At 42.9% G+C, this 27,058-nt stretch overlaps 1 protein-coding gene across 4 annotated transcripts in view; it reads right to left on the bottom strand.

Moving 5' to 3' along the window:
• MYO16 (myosin XVI) overlaps window positions 1-27,058 on the bottom strand; it is a 579,863-nt gene that overhangs the window by 449,292 nt on the left and 103,513 nt on the right. For 2 of the 4 annotated variants that reach the window (XM_059144125.1, XM_059144128.1), the window contains exon 1: window positions 10,326-10,720. The exons of 1 other annotated variant lie outside the window; for it this stretch is intronic. In XM_059144125.1, the coding sequence (XP_059000108.1) occupies window positions 10,326-10,431 (106 nt within the window). In that variant the 5' untranslated portion in view covers window positions 10,432-10,720. Of the gene's footprint in view, window positions 1-10,325; window positions 10,722-27,058 lie in introns of those variants that run through there. One more of the 4 variants, XM_059144126.1, reaches the window with a different exon arrangement.

Genomic DNA, 27,058 nt, shown 5'->3' on the forward strand with positions numbered 1-27,058 from the left:
TGCGTAAAATACGAGGCACCAAGAGCCATATCCCGCATCCATCCACTTCATGCATATTTTCAGCCACCAAGACAAGTGTCTTCCTCTTTCTCTGCTAAAAGCCTGAATGAAAAAAGAAATAGCCAATTGATTTCCACAAAACCATTCATTCATTTATGTCTGTCTCTGCCATCACTCCTCCTCTCCAGATAATAAATAATTCAAGCCTCTTCTCTTTCCTTACTCAAAAGACCCTGAAGCTTTCTGCCTTTTAGTTATCCCTCCCTTGACCACTTCCTATGAGCCAAAGACCTTTTTATGCTGAGCGAAACAAAATGGAAGCAGTATTTAGAACGCGCCACTGACTCATGCAATGTCATAGTTTCCATTCTGCATCATATCATCTCCTGTCTTTAAGGGGAGAACAGCTCCCAATCAGCATTTTTAGCAACTACCATCTGCAGAGATGACGTGTTTATGGAACTGTCCACAATGACCTCTACATAGTTTTCTGAAGATATGACAAAATTTAAAGCCAAATAGTTTAAGAATTATTCAAACAGACTCTGCTTGCATAGGATACTTGCTCCTTAGAACGGAAAACACAATTCTTCTGTGGGCTGGAAAAGAGGTGTTCAAAGTGTAGTATGAGAAGGTCATGCCCATGTAATGATCACTTTTAAAACATGACACTAGCATGAGTTTATTTGCGACAATTGGTGAAAACCAAAGTTGCCTTTATGCCAAGGCTCTTCTGAATCTTTAATGGCATCATGGTTATTGCCCTTTCTTTATCATTATTTTAATTTCTCAAGTGACTGAATGATGCTCAAAGGTTTTTTTTTTTTTTCCTGTGAAGTTCCAACACATAGACTTTAATGACAGCAAGCATGGGCTTGAGTTTCCAAAGACAAGAAAGAGACACAATGAATTAAAACCTCAAGTATTTCCAATCTTAAAAACAGAATAACTTTGTTGAGAACCACACCTCTGCCCACTAACTGACCTTTCTCTCCTCTTCCTTTTAGAAATAGAAACACGCAGCACCCTTCAACTTCTCTCCAGTGATGGCTCAAGATATGGGAGTTTGAACTTCACTCCCTCTTCTCCACTGATACTACTCCCATCTGTTGTCCCAGTGGATCTCACCAAACCTGTGCCCTAATCTCATCTCATAGCACCAGGCTGTTCAGCAGACCCTGCCTCCTGGCTCCATGGTGCTCGTATTATTGACTGAAGACCTCCCCCTTTCTTTGTGAACATCTCTTCCTCTATCTGCTTCTCAGAAGTGTCTGACCTGAGCCAACTATTCCCCCATTGGCTCCTTCCTCCTGCACCAGGGCTTAAAGGAAACCAGTATGGTAATGACCCCATGTCTCTAAACAGATGTCTTTTGCCTGACATCAGACCTGTATATACAGCAGTGGACAGGACAGTGCTTCTCGGACATCATGAGGCCCAGTGTGTTCTGGCCTATCTTTCTCTTGTGCACATCTGAAGCTTAATAGAAACGTCATACACTCAGTCATTCAAGCAAATACATAAGTGCCAGTCTTGAATATTCCCTTTCTTTCATCTTTTGCGACTCCTAAATCAGTCCTATAGCCCAAGATTCCTTAGTACTCAAGTATCATTCAATTTCATCCACTCTTCTCCATTCTAAGGTCACTCACAAAGATGGCTTTCCCTCCAACTGGGTTCAGATTACCATGAGAGCCTCCCCACTGGCCACGCCTACTCCATTGCTATTCCCCTGCACTCGTTCTCCATAACTGATCCCACTAACACAAATCTTTGCTCTTCACTCTAATGGGTGAAAGATTTTAATGGATTCCAGTTACTCTTAGGAAAGGTCTAAACATGCTTACACAGCGTACAGGGCCTTCTCCATCTCCACATTCACGTTTAGGAAGGAAGAATATGGACTGAGGTTGAACACTGTGAGTTTGAAGAGCTGGTAAGACATAGTGTCTTCTTGGGTTGTGACCACGTGTGCCAAGAGAGTCTGACGAAAGCACAGCCAGGGAGATTTTCCTGGAAGCTATCCACAAAAATGCTGGAGATGAATAACCCTAACAGGACAGGTATAAAGGAAAAGAGGGCAAAGCACAGAGATTTTCACTAATCAGACAGTAAGTTCTGTTAATTCTTTCTTATAAATAAGGCTCAAATCAAACCACCTTTCATCAGCCCTGTTGCCCGCCCTCTGACTGAGGCTGACATCTGGCCTATTTTCTTATCTTGTTTCCTTTCCAATCTCTCTTTTAATACATCCACTATATTGAGACCAGAGTGACAGTTCTAAATACAAATCCTACCATATCCCTTACTCTTCAAAACTACTCCATGAACTCTCTCCTATGATGAACACCATAAAAATGCATCATCTTTGTCCAAACATTGCACATTGCTCCTTCCTCTACCATGTGGAACTCCTTTGGTTTGTTCTTTGAATGTACCAGGCACTCACAATGTGGGTTTCATGTAGGCCTTCACCTCTGCCCATGTCCCTGACCCACCCATCATCAGCAAATGCCTCCTCATCCTTCGATGCCTGCTCGATCACTGTGAGGAGATGGACCCATTACTCGCTCATGTTCCCTGTAGCACAGCCCTGTGCTTCTTTCTCCCCACTGCACACCCACTGACAGTAGAGTGCTGACAGTGTTTGCTCACTGCTCCCAGGCTCCTTTCTAGACTGAATTTCTTACAGGGAAGAACCCTCTCTACTCATAGAAGCTGAGCACACTGCATCATGTCAAGCATGAGTGATGGATGGAAACATCTGAAATCACCGGGTGAGAATGGAGAGACCAAGGGAGGAACCCAAAGAGCAGAATAAGTCAACAAGTTACATGAACACTTTTCCAGGAAAGCAAAAGGTTAAGAAATTACAGATGATCACTGAGTCAAAGTAGGGAAATATTTGAGGTAAATGAAGAATAAAAAAGGGAGCTTGAGGTTTCAATGCAATAATGAAGTGGGAGCTAACATGCAGTCCCTGGGTAGAAAGGCATTTGAGGGCCATCTATAAATAACAGTTTAAAGAAGTTTGGAAGTGAAGGTTAAGCTACAGGCTATTAGCCAGAACAGCTAAAAGCACTGAAATAAAATGTACTATCTATTTAAGAGTTTGGGAACTATTAGTGAAGTGCTAAGATAAAGTTAACTTCAGGGAGCCTAGATTCTCCAAATCAATAAAGTGAAACACGCCCATCCCTCCCCCAGGGCCTTTGCACTTACTCTCCACTCTGCCTAACAAAACCTTCCCCCAGATATTCACATCCTGGTTCTCTCACTGCATTCAATCACTTGGAGGTCAGCCCTTCACAACCTATTCAGAATCAACCCTCATTGCATGCTGCTGCCAGGTCACTTATTAAATCTATATATTTCTTATTTTCTCCCCATCAGTTGCTGCTATCAAAAATTTTTATCCCATCAGTGCGTTTACTTGTTACTTGTCTCACCACAGTCACCAGGATTTCAAGATGGGAGTGGTGTTGACCGGCTGGATTGTCTTTGTATTCTTAGCCCTTAGGCCAGTACTTGGAAAAGAATAGGAACTCGATATTTACTAAATTAATTAAATCCATGAATGAATGAATGAATGAATGGGATAGAGGAAAATGTGATGGACTTAATCCATTCAATTCTACTCAACAGTTAAGTTACCATGGCATGTCTCCATGTCTAGAGCGACACCAAGTGCAAGCCATCCATGGGACGTATAAAGAGCCCCCTTTTATTCACTGCACAATCTACAGAAAGAAAGGGTATCACATTAGAGTAACAGATGTCAAGTGAGGCCAGGGGTATGGAGCCCTCCATCTGTAACAACAAGCCTTTAATAATGCAATGACAACACTGCCTCGTTACACAAAAGTACATCACTGGACGGACCATTGGGAAACAAGGAGCCATGACATTCCTAAGTCTGTATAAATGTGAATTGTGTGAATAAGGCATTCAAATGTTGAATGACGGACATACACTGCAATAATTCTATCATTTTATATGTATTCTTCAACTGTATCCTCACTTCCCAACTGATACCACAGGAAAACAGATATAGATATAAAAGATATACAAATATAAATATACAAAGAATGTACATTTTTAGAGAGATTAGATTTGGAGTTGTATGCAGATGTAGATGGCCAACATTAAAGATTTATTTATCTGTAACAGCACATTTAATGATTTCTATCTTTTTCTCAATTGTGTTAGGTTTATGAGTCCTAGACTTATCACTAATATGAACATTTTATTTATTTTTTCCTATACTTTAATAATATTCAATAAAACAGTGTTTGTAAGATATTAAATTATTCTTTTAATTCTCATAAACATATAAATAAATATTCATATAATTATCAATGTACTGTTATAAAGATAAGTATCAATTTGGAACAGCAGGCGATGTATTAAAAATAACTTTTAGTGGAATTATAGGTACTACCAATCTACATATCTTATTCTAATATTATTAAATTTACATTACAAGGTAAATTTATTTTAAACCCAGTTGAGAAGTTTTTTAAGATTAGCGGGTATTAAGGAGGGCACGTATTGCATGGAGCACTGGGCGTGGTACATAAACAATGAATCTTGGAACACTGAAAAATAAAATTAAAAAAAAATAAAAATAATGAAAATAAAATAAACTTGAAAAAAAGACCAGTTGAACAATTTAGTATTTAATGGAAACATAAATACTTAAGAATATCTAATAAAAATATTTGAAAAATCAGAAGGGACTTGCATTATCACATATTAAAGTTACTATAAAGCCACAGTAACTAAAACAGTATGGCTGTGAGCAAGGCAAAGAAATTGGTGTAACTGAATAGAAAGCAGCAGATGCAAGTATATTTTGGAATTAAAATATGGAATTATAACTCAGTGGACACAGTGCATGTAGAAAAAGAAGGCAGTGCAGAGTGACCTTCGTCTCACATCACACATAACTTAATTTTACGAGAACTAGAATTTAAAATAGAAACATAAAAGCTGGGGCGCCTGGGTGGCTCAGTGGTTTGGGCTGCTGCCTTCGGCTCGGGTCATGATCTCAGGGTCCTGGGATCGAGCCCCGCATCGGGCTCTCTGCTCAGCAGGGAGCCTGCTTCCCTCTCTCTCTCTCTGCCTGCCTCTCTGTCTGCTGTGATCTCTCTCTGTCAAATAAATAAATAAAATCTTAAAAAAAAAAAAGAAAAAGAAACATAAAAGCTATAATAAAATGAAGACCATTTAGTTTTAAAAAAGAACAACCAAAGTAATAAATAAAACTGAAATCCATGAGACCTTCTTCCCATAAATTATTAAAAACTTAGATGCCAACAAATACCCAAAACAAAAACAAAAGAGAAAAAATTGGAGACCTATCTTCAACATATATTCAGGAAAATACTGATATTTCTTAACATAAAAGATTACATAAATTGATAAGAAAAAGAAGAAACGGTCCAAAATAAAAATGAGAACAGATACGAAAAGATAGGGCCAAGAAGAAATAAGCAAATCTCCTTAATTATTAGTAGAATAAAATTGGACCTTTGGGAAACTGTATTTCAACCAAGGCACTGACGACATCTGCACAAGGACAGCACCCCAGGCTGGGAAAAAAGCAGGGATGGGTGTTCCCCACCAGTGGGGGAACTTGAAGTGCTATAGCCTAGCAGAAAGAAATCTGGCAGCTTCTATCACACTTGAAATTACACACACCATTTGATTCAACAGCACTGCCTTTGTGAATCAATACTTTAGTAATAGAAGCCAAAACGTTAAAATATAATGTTTTAATGCTTATCAAAAAGGGAAGTTTATTAATGAATAAATGGTTTAATAAAGGTTATGGGATATGACCTAGCAATCAAAACAAGAATATTGAGAAGACATATGTTCACTGACCAGAAAAGATGCCCATGTTGTTGAGAGAGAAAAGGAGATGTTGGAGTCAGAGGCACAACCAGGGGAGATCCATGTGAGGTTCAATGCCCCAGGGAGAGAAGAGGTAAACCAGAGACTGTTAAGGGTCAGGGCCAACCTCTACTGAGGAAAGCCAGCAAGAAGGCAAAGGAAGACTTGCCAGTGAACCAGGAGAAAAATCCCAAGAACTGTAAAAGAAGAGGTAGAGGTCAAGAGAAAAATTAACTAACACAAGGAAGGACTCATGTCCACTGGATTTTGCCCCATAAAGAAGGTTTAACTAAGGTAAGTTCAGTGGAATATTTGTAGAGTAGAAAGGGGGATGAGGGTCAGCGATCATGTGTACAGGAGATTTTTCCAAGAATGACCATGAAAAGAAAGAAATCGGTTGGTGGCCAGAAAGGAGCATGAGGTCAAGGGGGACTGTTTGATGATCTGAAGACGGGCCTGTCGGGCCAGGTGTGAATGCTAGTGGACATGCTTCAGTGGAGGAGACTGGGGGTGCGGAGGGGAGGGGAACAGAAGGAGGGAGCAAGAGGGGACAGAGTCCAGAGCAGGCTTGGGACACGAGGAGGAACGATTCACCATCACAGAAGAGAGTGGACAAAGATAAATTCACACACCAGTGCCTTTGCAGTTTTACCAGTAGGAAGATGCACCATCTATATCTGTTGGCTTCCATCCTCTCAGGAAGGGAAATGTCAGGATTCTCGAGGTCTGAGCCGCCGTGCCTCCTGGGGACACACAGCGCGAGGGAGGGAGTGTGTTGCAGTCTGAAGCCGACATGAAACGAGTCTGCTTTTGCTGCAGCCTCAGTGACCATCCAGCTACGCTGGTGGAAGGACAGACAGACGGACAGTCCAGTTCAAGCTGGGCTTGGCATCTCTTGCTTCAGTGCAAGGCAGAGATCAGGGCTAGGGTGTGGGAGGCTTCCATGAAGGACCACAGACCTGCCCCGGGCAGAGGGCGAGCCAAGGAGGGACCAGCATGCTGACGTCTCGGGCTCACCGGGCATCACAGGACTCTAACTCGTGAACAGCAGGAACAGCCCGGGAAAGATCAGGGACGGCCTGTCGGTGGGAGTAGTGTTGATGAAAACGCATGATGAGAGGAAAACAAGATGACCGTGGTACTGGGAGATTTTTTAATATGCACAATAGCAGCCTCGATGGTAAAATTCATCCTTGGTTGCTGTGAAAGAACTAACAGGTCTGGAGTCCATTCATTTTAAATAAGTTTAACTCGCAACCTATTGCAAACAGGGCTGTCCGACCCCATATACTTAGAGAAGTAAACTGGGAGAGATACAGGCCAAGCAGAGGTCTGACTCCTGAAGCATCAGAGAGGATTTAATAGGACAAACCTCCTGCCTCTCTGCCCATCATTAGCAGCAAGCCAGAACGACAGCTCCATGGGGTCCCATGGCCCTAACACGCTGGGACTGTGTTCCCCCATCCCCTTGCTCTTGTGCCTCAGTTGAAGCATGCGCCCTCCTCACTTCCCGCCACCTCATCAGGCACGACTTGGGTAGAGTCACACCCATCCAAAGACATCTCTGGGTCACAGAGGTCCGGGAATCATCAGCACTTCTTGGCAGTGATGCCCCTCCACTTCCCTGCTACATCTTGTTTCCACGCTACATTTTTAGACTCTAGTTTTTTAACTTTTCTCTATCAGATATATGGAACATGTCAAATTAGGCCAGAACCCATGGAGTCAGAAAGGAATGTGGGTGGAGATGTAGGTCCCAGCCATTTCTTCCTCCATATACTCTCTCTTACGTGGTCTTTGAGTTTGTTTTTCTGAGGATCAAAGGAAACGACGCCCACTATAGACAATTTTGAAAAATACAGGCTAATTTATAAAAGTAACAGATAATCCCATAACTATAATTAATTATACAATTCTATTCTGAAGTTAGTCATAATTCATGTGTGAATACTTATATTTTATATTTATATATAACAATTATTTATAATGATAATTCACAGAATTGCATATGCTACATGGAACCACAAAAACTGATTATTCCACAAGCCAGAGTCAACCACTGCTAGAATCTGAGTTTAGACCTTTCAGTATATACATGCTTTATCGTTAAATAACGAGTATTTTCCTAGGTGATATTTAAAGTTCCTTGTATGCATTCTTTCTTGGTCTCCCCAAGTCCAGCCCTAAGGCTCTCCTCCTGGGATGCTATGGGGGTCTGCTCCTGCTGGTTTTCAGAGCTCTAGCTCATGCTCTTGGATCCGAACCCTCCCTGCCTTGCTGCCGGGCTGGGAGGTGGACACGGTACAGGGATGAACCAGGGCAGGATGACACGACAGCCATGTGGAGGATCAGGTGAGGAAGAAACATGAAGAAAATGGGCCCGTGAGCCTTGCCAAGAGATCGCCCCCACAGGAGGGACAAGGGGACACAATACAGAAACAATGATGCATCGAGAACAGCTAAGCTGTGGATTATGATCCTATCCACAAGCCCTCTGATTCTATACAAGCTCCAACTGTTCCTTCTGGACTCTCCCTTCAGGAGATCCTGGAGGATCCTTCAGGAGATCCTTCAGGATCCAGCTCGACTCTGAGACATCCCCTGACTAGTGTCTCACAGTGAAATATAATTTCTGAACTCCTTTAGCTCGTTGTACCCTTCTGCCATGGAAGATAGTTCCTGACATTTCCATGCTTCTTTGCCATTTTAGAGACATGACCAAACGCCAGGCATAGAACATAGCTGGATCTTTTCTAAGTATTATGTGATTACTTGGATAAATTCATCAGGAACACTTTTTTCCAGGTTTTGGAAACATTTCACTATTCATTAATTTTATATTTCACCCGAACTGCAAGATTTAACTCAAATGCTTCCACTGGAGCTGACATCATGACTTCTTTGAACTTCCCCAAATTTAAACTCAGATCATTTAGCTGGAACAGAAGGAGTGTAAGGCAGCTAAGGGCAGGCTCATGTTCTCTTTGGTGACCAGCTGCTCCCCGATCTGTCCCTCTGTGATCTGCCCAGGCTCTGTGGCTGCCTTCCAGCAGGTGTGTCCACTCTGCCTAACGAGCACCCAGGTTCCTTGTAGAAATGGTGCAGAGGGCTTTGGGAACCACCTCTGCAGAGGCACGGGAAGGAGAAATAATGACATTCTGCTAGTGCAGTCAGACAGGAGGGGCAACATGAAAGCCTGCCAAGAGTGCCCTCCTACAGACATTTCACTAAGATAATAACCCCAAGATTTCAGGGATTAAACAAACAAAAACCCTTTTGTCACAATTCCTGAATATGCTGCACACTCCCAATTTTTGTTAAAGGGTTAATTTTCCAACTTACAAACTGATCAACAAATTCCTTTTGGAATTAAAATTGTCCAGCATACTCGGTGCATGTGAAGAGTAAGGCATTTTCATTTTCATTCATCATAGATGTTTCACTCCTATGTACATCCTCCCACAAAAGACAAAAGAAATGAAAAGATTTTTCCTTCTCTATTATCATGATCTTTTCACTCTCCTTCAGTGCTAAACTCAAGATCCATTCAAACATGTCCCCTTCACAATGTTACTTTAAATGGAACAGTGTCATGTCCTTGGCCAACAAAACCCTCACCTTCAGAGGAAAGCATTTTCTACTAATGCCATCTGTCACTTTAAGACAATGACATTCATGTACAGAAGTTTCCAGAAGTACCACATGTATATCTAGCAAGCCATTTGTGCTATAAATAGGTCTCCTTCTTCATGATTACCATCTGGAGAAGGTTCAGAGGCAGCTTTTATCTAGTTCGGAGAATTGTTAAAAAATCAGGCATTGAAGAAAGCCTTTATGGACTCATCAGAAAGCCAGTGACAAACTATTTTTCACCTTACCAGCATCAGCCTAGAGCATCTGGTACAGATGCCATGCAAGTCCTTGAACACTTCAAGGTGAATGACACAAGGACAAAAGTTTACCGTCAAGGATATTCGGAAAGATTAAGCTTGTAAGTTGAGCACCGAATGCAGACAGAAGCAGTCAAACTTGAGAGTAAAATAGTAACTAAAATGGTCTCAGCCATACATTCAGGAGCTAAGTTTTTATACGAGCACGGTATTCATGTATGCTGATACCCAGAAATATCCTTCTCACACTCCTTTTTACCAATTGCTACTTTTCATTACTGCATATATGTATTTTTTTTCTTAAAAAGATCAAGTTTTAAAGATTTCTACACTATGATCTTTTGGATCACACAGGAGTAACTGCAGCACCTGAAATTAAGAGGAAACACATTTAAGCATGTAAAACATCTTTCCGAGTCACCGTGCTATGTTGCTCATCTGGACGTGGTATACAGGAAGACCCGCCTGAATTTTGGCATCTGCCTATGTCCTATTTCAAGAAGACAACCGCATGAGCAAAATATGCAGCTTACTTACAGCACTTGATGAAATGATAGTGAGACATCTTTCCAGCTCCGACAGCAATCTTGCTAGGGGTTCTGGCATTCTCTTCTGCTACAACCATGGTCCCCAGGAAATGCATTATTTAGAGCCTGACTCAGGTAACAGTTTACCTCAGGATGCATTACTGAACTGAGGCTTGGCTCCATGGTCATGCAAAAAGCTTCAAACTCATTCTCATTCAGCAGCTGGAGTTCAGCGAAGCCTCCCCATGGATCCGGAGACCCAGCGGCTGCACGTGCTATTGTAAGGAGGCTGACTGACAGGGCTCCCGGAGCCCCGGTCCCGGGAACAGCCCACTCCCATTGGCGCTCACATGCAGCCACATTCTGTCCACACAGAGGTGTGCTGCACTGCGGCTCTCCCGGTCCTGCCTGTTAATGGCTTTGCAATAGCTTCCACATGGCAGCAAACTAGCTGATGAGTGGGCTGGAGGGAGGAACCCAAGCGAGGCATCCTCAATCTCATTTGTGCACGCTGTCCACGAGCCAACTGTGACCAGATTCTCAGCTGGTGGCACAACTCATTATTTTTAGTTGCCACCAGTTGCTATGTGTGGACGGAAAACGGAGAGCAGGACCTCAGAATGCCACCTCCTTGAATGAGAGGTCGTTTGGTCCCCCTCTCGTAACGAAGAAATCACATTACATGCCACAACCCATCTTTTTGGTTTTCTCTGAAGAATGCGAAACTTAAATTATTCCCCCCAAAGCTTCTGGTTTGCATAGCTTTACAAATTTAGGCGTCTGATACCTCTGCAGACTGCAATGGATTTCACTGTACAACCGGATGAAATAAGTCTGACTGAACTGGAATCAGAAAGGAAGAAACGTATGGTCTTCAAGGTTCTTGCAATAAAAATAAATATCATGCCCCTCATGCACTAGCCATGTGGGCTGAAGATAAAGGTCGTGTTTAAGTCACTTACAAAAGCAACTAATTATTCTTGCAAACTGGTGTTTTTGAGTGATGATCTCTGCCAGTGAGTTGGCACAGTCTCAAATCTGTGTTTTGGATTCGCGGGCATCAGAGAGACAAATATGAACAATATGTTAAACATGTATGTCCTTCTGCGGTTGAAGCCTACGTCTGGGATTTGCTTATTAAGCAAAACTCCAGGAGCAGCACCTTTATGAAGCACAAAGATTATAAAATTCAAACCTATGCAACAAAGGTCATGACTTAAGTTTTCCATGAGAAATTTTTCTAATCATTTTAGTAGTACTATGTAGAAGAACAAGTTCAAGGTTTGGTCAGGAGGGCCTGAGTTCAAATCCAGATACTAATGCTTACCAGAGTATCAACTTGAATAAGTCATTTTACCTCCTAGAGTCTCAGTTCCCTCACCTACATATGGCAAGTACAATTCCTAACCCTTGCTCTGAAGGTTAGAAAAACCCCTATCCTAATTCTAGTTTATACTGTTGGTCTGCCCTGAAATGTCATCAACTTAACAAGTAAACAACAGCCAGCTGTATGCTAAAGACTGCAATGCATACTTCAACTTTTTAGGAATCAGAATGAGGATTTTCAGCTATTATCAGTAACACATATTCTTCATTAATTTGTTCCCTCCCCAAATAATTATTGAGACTCTGTGTTACACAAGTCACCATTTAAGAAAAATATTTTATTTATTTACTTATTTGATGGACAGAGATCACAAGTAGGCAGAGAGGCAGGCAGAGAGAGAGAGAGGGAGAACCAGGCTCCCTGCTTAGCAGAGAGTCCAATGCAGGGCTCGATCCCAGGACTCCGGCACCATGACCTGAGCCGAAGGCAGAGACTCAACCCACTGAGCCACCCAGGCGCCCCACAAGTCACCATTTTAAGGACTTTTCAGGAGTTTTAAAAAAAGAAAGCCTTTATATACAAGGAAGATAGAGTCTACTATTTAAGATGTCCGTATGTATCAAATGTTTCCTCATAAGACTGTAAGAGACAACTATGTCTGTCTGTTATCCAACAGAGAGCAAGGCTGTCTCTCACCTCACAGCAAGTCTCTGTAGACGCGTACGGTAATTATGAGCTTATGTGAATGCTGTCCAGCATCTCTTTGGGGAGGTGCTAGCCATTGAGGTACCCCTACTCTCTCCTCTCCACACAGAGGTATGTTGTCGACATACCTTCCTTAAATATGCAAATTTCTTAGTTACCTGAAAACTGCACACCTCCACATAACATTCAACAAACGTCATAAGACAACTGAGTTCTGTGACATCATTTACTCTTTGAAGGGAAAAAATAAATGGATGAGACTCAGATAAAGCATGATGTGTCTTTGGTAAAGAAACTATGCTATTGATTTGGGCCACAAACAAATTATGAACTAGTTAGTTATGAACGAACTCCCTCCCCCCATTTAAGAACTCTGAACAAAGTCCCCTGTGAGCAGTAACACCGCCCACCATACTTGGGGGCTCATTACCAAATGCATTTATTATTCTCCGGCTCATTTATTGCACAGACATTTGGTACATCATAGTGCACTGAGACACACAGGAAAGCTGGCATCACCCTCCCCTCAAAGCGCTTGTCGTCCGGAGAAATGCTGACAGTCATAAAAGGCCATGAAGGGTAGTAGGCAAGAAATTACAAGTAGGAGTGTAGACCTCTGAAGCAGCCTAAAGGAGCGGTGTCCAATCCACTTCAGAGTTGAAGGAGGCTCATCTAAGAGATGTATTCTACCTTTATTATAATACTTAGGGTCTACTTTTATGCAGAAGCTATATAATTCACCCAGATTAAGAAGTTCTCTCATCTTTTTTTCCTCTGGAAACCACATACTTGTGCTCTAAACACTAGTAGAACTAGGTCTGACCACAAAGAAATACAGCTTTATGTTTCTCTTTATTATCAAACCAAAAAATTGTGCAGGCATTAATACAGAGACAAAATAATTTTGGCCTTATTAATGTCACTCCCTTTATAAAGTAGAAAAATAATGGTAATTTATAAGTGGTTAGAATTTCTTGATCTCTGCCCACCCCTATGAAATTCAACTCAGGAGATCAGATTGATCATTTCAGGATTCTGTGACTCTGATGTAGTAAATATAATATCAGAGTTGCCCATGGTAGTAGCTAGGAAAGACTTAGATTGGATTAGCTATATTCTTAGTAACTTATCTGTTTTCCAGACTGTGATCACTAAGACAAAACGTAATCATGAAAGGGCACAGTCAGTCGCGTGTCCAACTCGGTTTTGTTTCAGGTTGTGATCTCAGAGTCTTGAGATCAAGCCCCACGTCAGGCTCTGTGCTCAGCGTGGAATCAGCTTGGGATTCTCTTTCCCTCTCTCTCTTTCCCTTCTGCTCATGCTCCCTCCCTCTCTCTCTCTCACTCAAATAATTAAATCTTTAAAAAAATACAATCATGCATTGAAAGAAGTTATTTCTTACTACAACAAAACTTACACACTCATAAAGCACAAGTGTTCTATTATTTTATTTCAGGGTTATTACAATGACCAACTGCTATCTCTGAATGTCACACATAACATTTCAAAAGCATTTTGGAACAATAAAGAAATTCCTCTCTCTCTTTTATACACCAAACAGCTGCTCACTATTCACAGTATTTCTGATAAAAACACATGATTTCTTCCTTCCAAATGTTAGTATCATTATACACCAGATTTTTTTCAAATGATTTCCTGGCCAAAATAAAAATATATATATATAAAACTGGAATGATTCTAGTGACAGACAAGCATTTTAAAATTATGTACTAACTTATTAAATATCTATTAAAATGGAATGTGCATGATACACAGCTTCAAATAGGTTTTCCAGTGAAAGCTCACAGATGAAATACTACTCCCCTTAGACCTCTTTTTGGACAGATCTATTAGGCCAGTCTTTTCATAGATAATTTCTAATTCTCATAGTTCTGCACTTTTTTCACACTTTGTTAAATGATGGATTAAAATTCAAGTTTACAAACATTGCTAGCTCCAGTAGGGTTCATATACACAGTAGATTACTATAAAAATTCCAAGCGAGGCTATAAATCACACGGACACTTTGTTTGTGATCCAAACTCAAGCTCTAGGAAGTAGGCATCTTTGCCTCTGCTTTGGGAACAGGCTGAGCTTATTAATACTGGCTTGGATGAACCAAACCACACACAGGTCTTAGTTCACACTTCATACCCAAAAATGGCTAGGAATTAAATTTATAGTGTAATCTATCAGAATCACTGAATGCTGCAGTGTAGATGGAGCCACCATCTTGTCTCTCTGATTGGTCAGCTGGGGCCCTATAAGACTTAAGGGATCCTTTTCTGAAGCTCACAGAGAAGGAAAGATGTGGGTTGTCAAGAAGAAAGAGGCATCACTAAACTCAGTACTTGTTGGAAAATCAGGCTCACTCGTCATCCCACAGGTGCCTCAGGACCAGGATCAAGCCTACCTTGCCTGACCAATCAGACCCCCACCTCTCCAGCCAGCTCCCTTTCCATAAGCTGCCACTGGTTGGGACTGATCTTGATTTCAGCCAGTCTGTGGCAACGCTGGCTATCAGATTCAGGCCTCCCTACCCTCAAACCATCACACAGATCTCCTTCTAGAACCAGTGGCCTTCTGACTTAGATGTAGGCAATCGTGGAGCAGACAGAGGAAGGAATTTACGGTATAGACCTGCACAGCTGGAAAGAAAGGAGAGGTTACTAGCAAGGTCAACTGGACCACCCTTTCTGTGCAGCTGAGCCCTGTTTTTCATGCTTAAGTGTGAACATGCAATGTAATGGCTAGAAAAGTCTCATCAGCCTCAGCACTAGCATTTTCATAGAATAGCAATGTAAAGTTAAAAAAAAAAAATTGCAATTTTAAAATTGCTCCACGTATTGATTGAAGATGCCCGTTATGTAATGCAGTATAGAGTAATATAACATATGCACATATGTGCATCGATATGGATATATATACATGCCCAAATATAGATGTGCACGTGACACACACACGCACACACACACACACACAGGCTATCTCTGATACTCTAATTGCTCCATAAAGGCGTCTGGTTCCCCACATTCCCTTTGTGATTTTTTTCTCCCTAATCAAAATGAAATACTTTGGAATCTAATGTGCGGCAATTACAGTAGCTATGAAGGAAAGGAAATTTGTAAACTTTTGCAAATATATTCACCTGCATGTTAAGATCATTTTGAAATCTCTCCAGTGTTCGTGTTACAACTATCGAGGATGACCTCCTTGCTTCCAGATACTGCTCCAACTCACCGAAAGTGGACAATGGACATGGGTTTGCATATATCAACTGTAAATGAGACACGGACAGTGCTGATGTCTGCAGGACAGCATCTGGGTTTGTGCACATGCATGTGCGATTACACGGGTACGGTGAATGGAAGAGTAAGTGTTCTCTGCCTTGTTCTTCAATCCGTTTGTGGGGGTGCGCGGCTTTCTGTAAGTGGGGAGCAAACAAACGGACTTTCTTCTTCTTTTTATAAAACTTTTTAAAAATATTCTTTTATTTTATGTATTTGAGAGTGAGAGAGAGCACAAGCAGAGAGCAGGGTCAGAGGGAAAGGGAGAAGTTGGCTTCCTGCTGAGCAGGGATCCCGATGTGGGACTCGATCCCAGGACCCTGGGATCATGACCTGAGAACACTTAACCAACTGAGCCACCCAGGCGTCCCGACTTCTTTCTTTTTTAAAGATTATTTATTGGGCGCCTGGGTGGCTCAATGGGTTAAGCCGCTGCCTTCGGCTCAGATCATGATCTCGGGGTCCTGGGATCGAGTCCCGCATCGGGCTCTCTGCTCAGCAGGGAGCCTGCTTCCCTTCCTCTCTCTCTGCCTGCCTCGCTGTCTACTTGTGCTCTCTCTCTGTCAAATAAATAAATAAAAATCTTTTTTAAAAAAAGATTATTTATTTACTTATTTATTTGAGAGAGACAGAGAACATGACCGGGGGGAGGGGCCCAGAAAGGGAGAAGCAGACCCACTGAGCATGGAGCCAGCTCCCCAAGATCACAACCTGCGCCAAAGGCAGGCACTTAACCGAGCCACCTAGGTGCCCCGTATAAATGGACTTTGAATGAGGAGGAAGGAAACTGTAGAGAGGAGTGATGGCCTGACTAACAAGGTCAACTAGGTGGCAGATCTATACACAGTTGTCACAAAAGAAACAGGATCGGTGAAGTATTCGGATGATGTAAAAGATCACCTCAATTTTTCTGAAAGAGAAGAAAGGAATTTGGAGGGGATTAAATTCAGAACCTCTCCTACCTCGTTCCCAACTGATAATACATTCCTCTTAAAAAGAAAAAAATTCTCAGAGCGCTTGGGTGGCTCAGTTGTTTTAACATCTGATTCTTGGTTTTGGCTCAGGTCCTGATCTCAGGGTGGTGAGATCAAACTCGTTGAACTGGGCTCCACGCTCACTGGGGAGTCTGCTTGGGATTCTCTCTCTCCCTCTGTCCCTTCCCCCACTCATGCACGCATGGCCGCTTCCTCTATCTTGGTCAAATAAATAAAATCTTTAAAAAATAAAAGCATCTTCATTTGAATCTTCTCCATACCCAAACACACACTAAGATACTTGTTCAGTTTCTCTGCATCCACTGAAATTCACTTTGAAGCCCATATAACCTACGAACTCTTCTCCATATACCTTGGCCTAAATTAGTCCAAGCCTTAACCCACCCTCTAGTCACTTTTCTATGTACCAGTCAATCCAGAACCTGGTGACCCAATGCTCTGTGGTTTTCTTTGATTACATCACCTGGGAAGTCTCTTCATACTTAAATAATTAGTTATTTGAACTATGCACCTACTACTTTTGCTTGTTTTGTACAAAGTCCAAAACTTCAATGAACACTCTAGAGTCACCAATTGAAGAACCCAAGAATTAGAATTGCTACAAAGCATCTTCTGGGTCATGACATGTAATGTCTGTGGTAATATTTTATTACATTCAGGATTACTGAGCACTTGGGAAAACATAATTTACTAGACTTGAGAGAGAGGAGCAGAGCAGAGAGATGGAGTGGAAGACACACCCTCCTTCAAGAGAGCACGGAGGCACAAGCAGACAGTTTATTGGCCTTTTCAATGTTCCTTATGAATTTAAAGATAGCAGATAAGCAAGCAAGTTTAAACACTGATAACTTCTTTTCTCTAAATGAATTCCCCCCAAAATAAAAAAAATAAATAAAAGTAAATGAAACCCCTGGTTGCAAATGCCACTTTAGACTAAGAAAGATAAAGCGTGGTCTCTATTTGAGGGACAATATTAAACAGCATAGTAAAGTGATTTGGAAAAAAAAATGTACAGTGAAATAATTCAAATTCATAAATGGCATCAAATTATTTCCCAAACTTAAGAGGCCAAAGCTATTTGGAAAAGTTGCAATAGCATTCGTTGTTGGGGGCCGCTCTCCACAGTGGTCTTCACAGGGGGCTGTCAGAACAGAGCACCAGCAACCTTGGTTTAATGACTAACATGCCTGAGGACACAAACATGTCTTGGAAGCTAAAGGCAGTGTGTAACTCTGGGGTGAATGGGAAAGTCATCTCCCTAGGCTCATTTATTTATAATATATTATTATAATATTATACATCATTGTACTTCAGGGGGATGTAGCTGGAGACTTTCTTGTCTTCTCTGGAGAAGATTTATGTGCATGTTCCTCCTCTCTCTCTCTCTCTCTCTCTCTCTGTGTGCAGCCCCCCTTTTCCATCGCGGGGGTAACTGGAGGAACTCCTCAGAGCGAAGCTGTAAATGCAGGGAAGTTCTACAGGCAGCGGATAAGGCTAATGAAGCACTAAGAGGACTGCAAGCCCTGTCCATCACCAGGGCTCCTCCAGTGGGCGACCCCTCCTTTCACAGCAGTGAGCATGCTTAGACAGGAATCCTGCCTCAGCCACTCCTTAAAGGTCAGACCACCTCCCTGGGGTTCCAGTTGCTCAGATGAAAACATGCAGATAATGATAGGCGCACAGGCCTCACGCACAGGCTCGGCACCTGGCTGATAGACGCTACCCGGAGTTCTCACGCACAGGCTCGGCACCTGGCAAGCACATTCCCAGCCACTATCTTAAAAACAATGTGTCCAGCCCCAATGTTTTACTGATCTTTATATGAGCGAAGATATTTACGACATGAAGTGTCCTGAACACATCACCGCCCCTTGGTACAGTCTTGCAGGCAACCATGACCAGCAAAACCCCATCTCAGCAAACATTTACCCTGGGCGTATTATGAGCCGCTAGACACAGAGCTTAGCCTGAGGGAATTCCTTCAGCCCTGGAAATATGTGTATGCACGGTGCGTGTGACAGTTACACGTCCGACCTAGACCCTGCCCTGTGGAGCTCTGCAGAGATGACAGACCAGGAAGTAAGAGTGACTGGAAGATTTCGCACAGTGCCCCGAAGGTGTGATCTTATGAGGCAGATCCCCAAAGCATGAGGACCCAGAGCGTATTCCTAAGAAGGGGTGCCGAAGCAGACAGCAGAGCATGAGTGGAAAAACATCTGGTAAAGAAGGTGGGCGGAGGAGACGGGGCGGTGTTCCAGATGAAAAACAGCGGGGCACGACTAAAGGAGAAGTTCACAGAATGGCCAAGTGAGCGGTGAGCCTCCAGAAGTCATCAGGGTGGGGACAGCTGGGGAGGCGACTCTAGGCCTCCCCATGTAACAAAGAGAGACAGGGGAGAAATGAGAGCTGGAAGGGGGTGACTAGCGGTGGGCCTCACGAGAACCCCTGCGACTGCAGGGCGACGGCAGCAGAAGACAGGAGGGCTGTCTCCACGGGCAGCTGTGCAGAGAAAGCCAGGCAGTGGGGAGAGCAGATGGCGCATCCTTCTCCAACCAAACTGTAAGTCCCTCCGCCGCCCACGTCAAAGTCTCCTCCCGCATCTGCCTTCTTCTTTAGAAACCCTCTTTGCCACCCTGCCGTCCAGCCCTCCCCCCGCCCCCACCCCCGAAGGGCAGATGTGATCTGACCTAATGTGTCATCTCCCTGTACCTCATGTCACCAGTCCTACAAAGGTCTCTCTTCTAGAAGGCCAAACCCCACAGGTTTCACTCTTGGGGCTGGCTTCCGAAGAGAGTCTGGGACGTGGGAAAAAGTCACTTGCGTTAATTCTTCTCCTGTGCTTTAGCCCTCCTCCCTCACCTGCGGTGTGCCTCGGGTCTCAAATGTCAGAACCGTCCTGAAACTCCAGTATCAAAAACATAAATACACGTAGTGTCATTCCCTTTGGCACTTCCAGAATAAATATTCACACCAGCTGTACAGAGTAAGTAAATTATGAATAAGCTTCTCACTGAGTGGTTTTAGGAAGTGGCTTCAAATTTTTCTTAAGGCCTGACTTTGTACAGCAAATGAGTGACAGGTGCTGATCACCGGCCAGGCCCTGTGCTAATCACAGCGTGTGCACCGACTCACCTAATCCTCCCAACAGACCCTCCAGCGTTGGGACTGTCATCATTGTTTGTTGTTGTTGTTGTTGTTTTTAACAGAAGAGGAAACTGAGTCATAAAGACGAAGCCAGAAGTCCAAAATCACACGACAGTGAAAGCACAAACCGGATCACGGAAACATTCCTGCCACAGCACACGCCACACCTACATTCGCTACACACCCCCTCCAGCTCTGGGATCAAGCCTTTCCTTTAGGTTCTGGAGCATGCCGGCAACTCTCCACCCTAAGCACACACTTCTCCTTCTGTCCGGAACATTCTTCACTGCCTTTCTCATCCCAACCTCTTTTGTCTGATTAACTCAGCCCTACATATGGTGGACATATAGAGGGAGGAGAGAGAGAGAGAGTAAAGACCTACTGAGAGGAAAAGGCAAAGAAAGGAAGAAGGTGGGTCAAAGGAGGTAGAAAATAAGACATGGGGGACCCAAGGCAGGTGAGTCTCCATTCCTTCCCTGTCCCCCACCCCTTTGTTCTTCGCTTAGGTGAGCTACGGTTTTTCATGGCTGCCATGCCTTCTGATTCTGCATCCTATTATGGATTATTTATGTCCTATGTGGGCTTCCTCTCAAAATGCTAATATGATGCTAATACAACAACGTTTACACTTACACCGAAGACTATCCATCATGGCAGCCCGGCGGTGTGCAGGGTCACTCAAGCAGACATGCGAAGAGAAGGGAAGTGCTGAGAGAAAGATGTGCAGGTCACAGGTAGGACTTACTAGAGGGAAGAAGGATACATTTTTAGGTACAGAATTTAAGAGGGAGAGAGGAATGGAATTTGAGATTCTCATGAAGTGGCTGAGCTGTAACAACTTTAACAGACTCATCTTTCCATGTCACATATTAGAGCTGCTAGCAATCATACGTAGGCTCTTAAAATTATAGGATTATTTTCGGAGCACAGAAGAGGTTGATATACATCTCTAGACCCCAATACGGAGGTGTTAATTAAGTGGTTGAAGGAAGGACGTAATGTGATGGGTGTGAAGAAATATCACCGAAATAAAAGTCGCACATGAACCTGACGGGATATTTTGAGGGTGTCGGATATACAACTCTTCATTTACATGAAGTTTAGGAGCAGGTAAAACTAATTCACAATGATAGAAGTTTCAAAAGTGGACTATCAATGGGAAAGGACACTTTCTAGAATGAGAGAAATGTTTTCTATTTTGATCAGGCATCTTTTGACGCAAATATAAACACAGAGAGATATAAAGATATATAAAGCTTTATTGAACTATGGGTTCGTGCACTTTACTGTATCCACATTATATCTAAAAAGTTTTTTTTTAAGTGTCACAAAAAATAACACAGTTTCAAACACAGCAGCAAGAGGTAGAGCAAAAGAAATATTTCTGAGGGGTGTGAAACAAAGGTGGTTCATCGTACATCTATGATTTCAACAATCACTGACTGACAGGTCACACCAAGGACGCCATGCCTCCTTACAGACACAGAAGAGTTACAGCCCTTGGAATGATTTCCCAGCTCGGTAAATGGGTGATTATAACACGGTCGACGCAAAGGTAAGCTGTCAACAGGACAACAAGGACCACAGCGCTCTGTGTCCGTCAGAAAGAAGGGTGCTCAATAGAGGTCAGAAACGCTGTTTCCAGGAGAAGGCACCAAGCCAAGGCACCGTACCTTAAGACTGCTGTAGGCCAGCTGGATTTCGGGGACCTGTACACAGAGGATGGAGACATGGCTGGAGTTGAACTTGAAGAGACAGGCAGGAGAGGCTGCCTATGGCACAAAGACCTTTGTCACCTCGGGCGGCTTTATTTAACCTGGACTCGCACAAACTTCCACAGACGTCTGCAAGAACAGCCATAGCTTTTCAAAGAGCCCCTGACCCAATGAAGACCTTTCCTGACGTTGAGGAAGACTGGTCAGCAGATTTTAGACAAATAAGTCAAATTGTGAGACTCTGTGAAAAACAGATGACAGGGAGGTACGGTAAATTAGTAGCTCTTGTAAAAGTCCAAAGCAGACATAATGAAGCCTTGAAATGGAGCCATGGCGGTGTGGACAGAGCAGACTGGATTAATTCTCAGGAAGCAATGACTGAGTCTGCCTGGATGGGAGTGGGATGCAGCACAAGAGATGGGAGGTAACCCGGTCCCCCAGCTCCTGGGTGCTTGTGTGTTTGGTGAGGTCCTCCGAGCGGCGGAAGAGTAGAGAAGGAAGGGCTGGTTTGGGAATAGGCAAGAAGGCATTCTTTGTAGATGAAAAGTCCAAGTCTTGCCCACAATAGAATAAAAAATTACATATAGGAGCTGTTCAAAATGTCTTCACCTTCAGTACCTATAAAACCATCATTTGTCAATTCACCAAATATTTATAGTGTTTCTGCCACTCACGGGGCCTGGATTGGTGCTGGAGAGAACACAGGGTGCAGGAAATATGGGTTCTGGTCTCCATTCAGCTCTCCTTTTATTTATCCCTAAGTAACCAGTGTTATGGGATCTATCCTAAAAGGCAGGGTACCAAGTCCAGAGGAACGACATGGCACAAATAAAGCCCCAACCCATCACTACCTCTCAGACAGAGGAAACAAAACTATATGCTTTTCTGGATTTTCAAAAATTCATAATCAAAAGATAAAATAAAAAGGAGGAAGTTAGTCTCACATTTGTTTTATTATTATGTTGTATTAGGCACCATAAAGTACATCACTAGTTTTCGATGTAGCCCAGTGACGGGTATTAAAGAAGGCACGTATTGCATGGAGCACTTGGTGTTAGATGCAAACAATTAATCAAGGAACACTACATCACATCTTTCTTTCTTTTAAGAATTTATTTATTTATTTTTGACAAGAGAGAGAGAGGAGAGAGAGCCCAAGAAGGGGTGGAGGCAGAGGGAGAGGGAGAAAGGCTCCCTGCTGAGCAAGGAATGTGACACAGGATTCGATCCCAGGACCCCAGGATCATGACCTGAGCCAAAGGCAGATGTGTAGCCAACTGATTCACCCAGCCGGTCTCAAAACTATTGAGGAGGTAGATTTTACAGAATCTGGGGTAAATTCATGAGCAGGTTTGAAAGACTGCAGAGGACAAGATCACCAGGCCTGCCCATGACACGGAGAAGGAACATGGGGACTACAGGCATCAAGATGAGCTCAGTTCCAGACCCAGTAAGTTGGGGTTGCTTCTTAAACGTCAGGGAAATGTTCCAGCAAAGAAAAAGTTCTTTGGGTCTACATAGCTCTTAGGAAGGGAATGGATTGGCAAAGGGCATTTGAAATCTATAGTTAATAGATATTCTTTGGGTTCCTGGACCCATTCCAACATGGGGGTGGGGGTAGTATGCTTCTCATTCAACACCAAGCAACTCTCTGAATACTCACTGGTGTCCTACTGTTCAACTCAAGTCAGCTCAGTCCTGACACTCGCCACTTGGAGACAGTAGAGGAGCCACAGGTTAAGGGCTCAGTCCCACAAGGCTGCCTCCTCCCACCCCCCACCCAGACGCCGGTCACAGTCCAGATGGCAGTCCCAAGTCCAGGTGTTGCCTGTACATCTCGGCCACTGGCTCAGAATCATAGCTTCCAGTGACCCCTTCCTGATTTGCTAGAGCGGCTCACCGGACTCAGAGAAACACTGTACATAGGTCGCCAACTCACTATGAAAGGATAGAACTCAGAAGCAGCTGGATGGAAGAGATGTAGGACGAGGTAAAAGAAAGAGGTAAGAAGCTTCTAAACCCTGTCCAACGGGGCACCGCACTGTCCCCACATCTCCGTGCGTTAACCAACTCAGAAACTCTAGGAACTCTACCCTTCCAGGTTTTTACGGAAGCTTCATTCTATATGCATGATTATCTAAATCACTGGCATTGGTGATGGATTCAACCTCCAACCCCTCTCCCCTCCCCTAAGATCAGGGGGGAGACTGAAAGGTACAACCTTCCAATCCTGTGGTTGGTTCTCTTGGCAAGCAGCCCCCATCCTTGGGTGCTCTCTAAAAGCCACCTTAAAACACAACCGAAGACATATTTGCGGCTCTCACCAGTTAGGAAATTCCAAGGGTTTTAGTACTCCTATCCCAGAAACAGGGATGGAGACCAAGTACATACTGTTGACCCTGAGCAATCTGGGCTTGATCTCTGCTCGTCTTCTCCCATGTGGAGCTTTTACAACTCAGCTCTGAAAGTGCATTATCGCATACAAATATATGTCAATCGATTATGTTATTGATAAGGCTTCTAGTCAACGGTAGGCTATTGGTAGTTAAGTTTGGGGGAGTCAAATGTTATATACAGATTTTCAACTCTTTGGGGGGAAGGGGTCAGTTCCCTACAGGGCCAAATGTATTTCTTATAAATCACAGACACGAAAGCCATGGGAGTGGGAAGATCACTAGGGAAAGAAAAATCCGAGAAAAAACACCCTAGCTTCGAGGCTAGAATTGGAGATACCATATACAAACAGGAGGAAATAATATAGAGCAAGAAAGATGTAGGGATGGAGAGATATCGGCCCTGTGCTTGATTGGCTGGTCTGCTTATAATAGATCACACATTCTGTGCACTGTTAAGTTTTACATTTCTCGTTTTTCCTCCCCTAAACTATGAACACAAACCTAGCCCGATTTATCTTTGAATCCTCACTGCCCAGCACATACATGGTTGTCTAATCAACACACTAAAGCCCAAACAAACAAAAAATAACAACATACAGTGTATACAGTTAGGATACAATAAAAGCGGTGCTTTTAGTAATAAAACTTTACTCAAACAATTCTTTATCTTTGCTCCACTGCTTTCCTGTGTTCCTACATTCTGGTGTTACAGAAAGAACTGATCAGGTTCCAACAGCTCTTTCTCCTCTGCATTTGGTCTCCTGCACTGAGTTACTGGAAGATTCTGATACACGTCTCCAAACAAGTTCCAAAAATAATATGGCATTTAATCTGCTAGGGGCAGGAAGTAAGGAGTTCAGCTCCCACAGGAAGAACTTGATAGCTCCCTAGAACCACACAAGGCTTCAGGGGCAGAGAGGAGACTCTCCAGCTTAACTTGCCCAGAGATGGCTTTACACACAAAGGAAAAAAAAAAAAAAAAACAAATCAGCTGCTTAAGGACAGAATCCCGAGTCATAACCATCCTGTGACCCCTCACAAAAAGGCTAAGACTGAACTGGAAGAGAAAATGGTAGAGGTGCTGTCCCCTGTTTTCTCAAATATCAGAAGCACATACTGTAACATGAAGATTCTAGAATCCTCTGAACAAACCGAGACTGCAGTTAGTTCAAAACATGTCCTTTTGTTCTGAATGCCTGCTCACTGTTTTTGTTACTTGGGCATAATAATACGGAGCAAGGGAACAGATTTTCTCTTTAATGTCTATTACATATTCAGTTTTCACTGGAACATGTTACTCTTCAAATGTTCGATTGAATAATAGTTATTGAAAGACTACCATGTGCAAAACCCTTTCCCTGAAGGCTAATTTGGACAAGATGACCAACAAAAGTCACAGGACCTGTCCTTGGGGGACATACAGCTTGGTGAGGAAAGGAGGGCGGGCATGAAGGTCATCGGCTACGTTTCGCACAACCAAGAGCGGCATGCGGTGCTGCGGGGCACTGAAGAGAGAGTGACTCACTCTAATTTGGGATACAAGGGACTGCATTTGAGCTGAGGAAGATGGAAAAGCAAGTGCAGATTGGAGAACGGTGTCGTCAGCTCAGGGAAGAGGGAAGTGCATGCTTTATCTGGGAAAGAAGAGGTGGTGCACCATGGAGGCAGACCACGGTGAATTAGGTTGTTTGGAAACTAAACCTACACTAATCTGAATGCCTCCGGCAACCACACATCGACTTCCTGTCTTTTGAATTGGCCAATTCTGGACATTTCATAAATGGGATCGAACCATAGGTGGCCCTCTGTGTCTGGTTTCTTTTCACTTAGCATAACGTTTTCATGGTTCAGACATTTTGTAGCACAGATCAATACTTCATTCTTTTTCTGTGGTGGGATGATGTAATACTGAATGGATATACCACATTTTGTTTATCTATTTCAATTGATGGTATTGGGTTGTTGTCACATTTTTGCTATTATAATTGCTGCTATGAATATTTATATGCAGGCTTTTTTATGGACATAGGTTTTAAATTCTCCTCTTATATACCTAGAAGTGGAATTTCTGGGCCACAGGATAACTCTGTGTCTACAATTCTGCATAGCTACCACCCTGTTTTCCAGAGTGGGGTTCCATTCTGTAACGCTATCAGCAGCACACCAGACTTCCGATTTCTTCACATCCTCACAACTACAGGATATCATCTGATTGACATTTTTATTTTAACTTCCCTAGTGGATATGCAGTAGAGCTCACTGTGGTTTTGAGTTGTATTTCCTTAATTACTAATGATGGTAAACATCTTTTTTTTTTTTTTAAGATTTTATTTATTTATTTAACTGTAACAGAGAGAAGAGAGATCACAAGCAGGCAGAGAGGCAGGCAGAGGCGGAGAAGCAGGGTCCCTGCGGAACAATGAGCCCGATGCAGGACTCGATCCCAGGATCCTGGGATCACGACTTGAGCCTAAGGCAGCGGCTTTAACCCACTGAGCCACCCAGGTGTCCCTGATGTTAAGCATCTTTTCATGTGCTTATTAGTCATCTATATATCTTCTTCAGAGAAGAACTATTCAAGTTCTTTGCCTATTTTTTAACTGAGTTATTTGTCTTTTTATTGTTGAGTTGTCAATTAATTACCTTATATATTCTGGAAAGAAAGTCTCTCATTAGATATATAATTTCCAAATATTCTGCGCCATTCCATGGGCTGCATTTTTGTTGTCTTGACCGTATCCCTTTTTACCACATAGATACTAATCTTAATGCAGTTTACCCTTTGTTTGCCTTAGTGATTTTGGTGTCCTAAGAACTCACTGACTAACCCAAAGTCATAAATATTTACTCCTATGCAAGCCAGACACAGAAAGACAAGCACTGTATGATCTCATTCCTATAGGAATCTAGAAAATACAACTCACAAAAGCAGCGAGTAGATGGGTTGTTGCTGGGAGAGGAGGAAATGAGAAGATGCTGGTCAAGGGTACAGACTTCAAGTTGTAAGATGAGTAAGATCTGGGGATCTAAGGGATAGTATGGTGACTACAGTTAATAATGTTAAACTGTGCAGCTGAAATTTCCTGAAAGTAAGTCTTCACCATTTGCACTATAATTAATAGATAATAAGGAACCTGAGCAAGGGGAGGGATATAGCGATGAGCTTACTGTGCT

This window comes from Mustela lutreola, chromosome 13 (genome assembly GCF_030435805.1).
Source record: "Mustela lutreola isolate mMusLut2 chromosome 13, mMusLut2.pri, whole genome shotgun sequence".
In the NCBI taxonomy this organism is placed as follows: Eukaryota; Metazoa; Chordata; class Mammalia; order Carnivora; family Mustelidae; genus Mustela; species Mustela lutreola.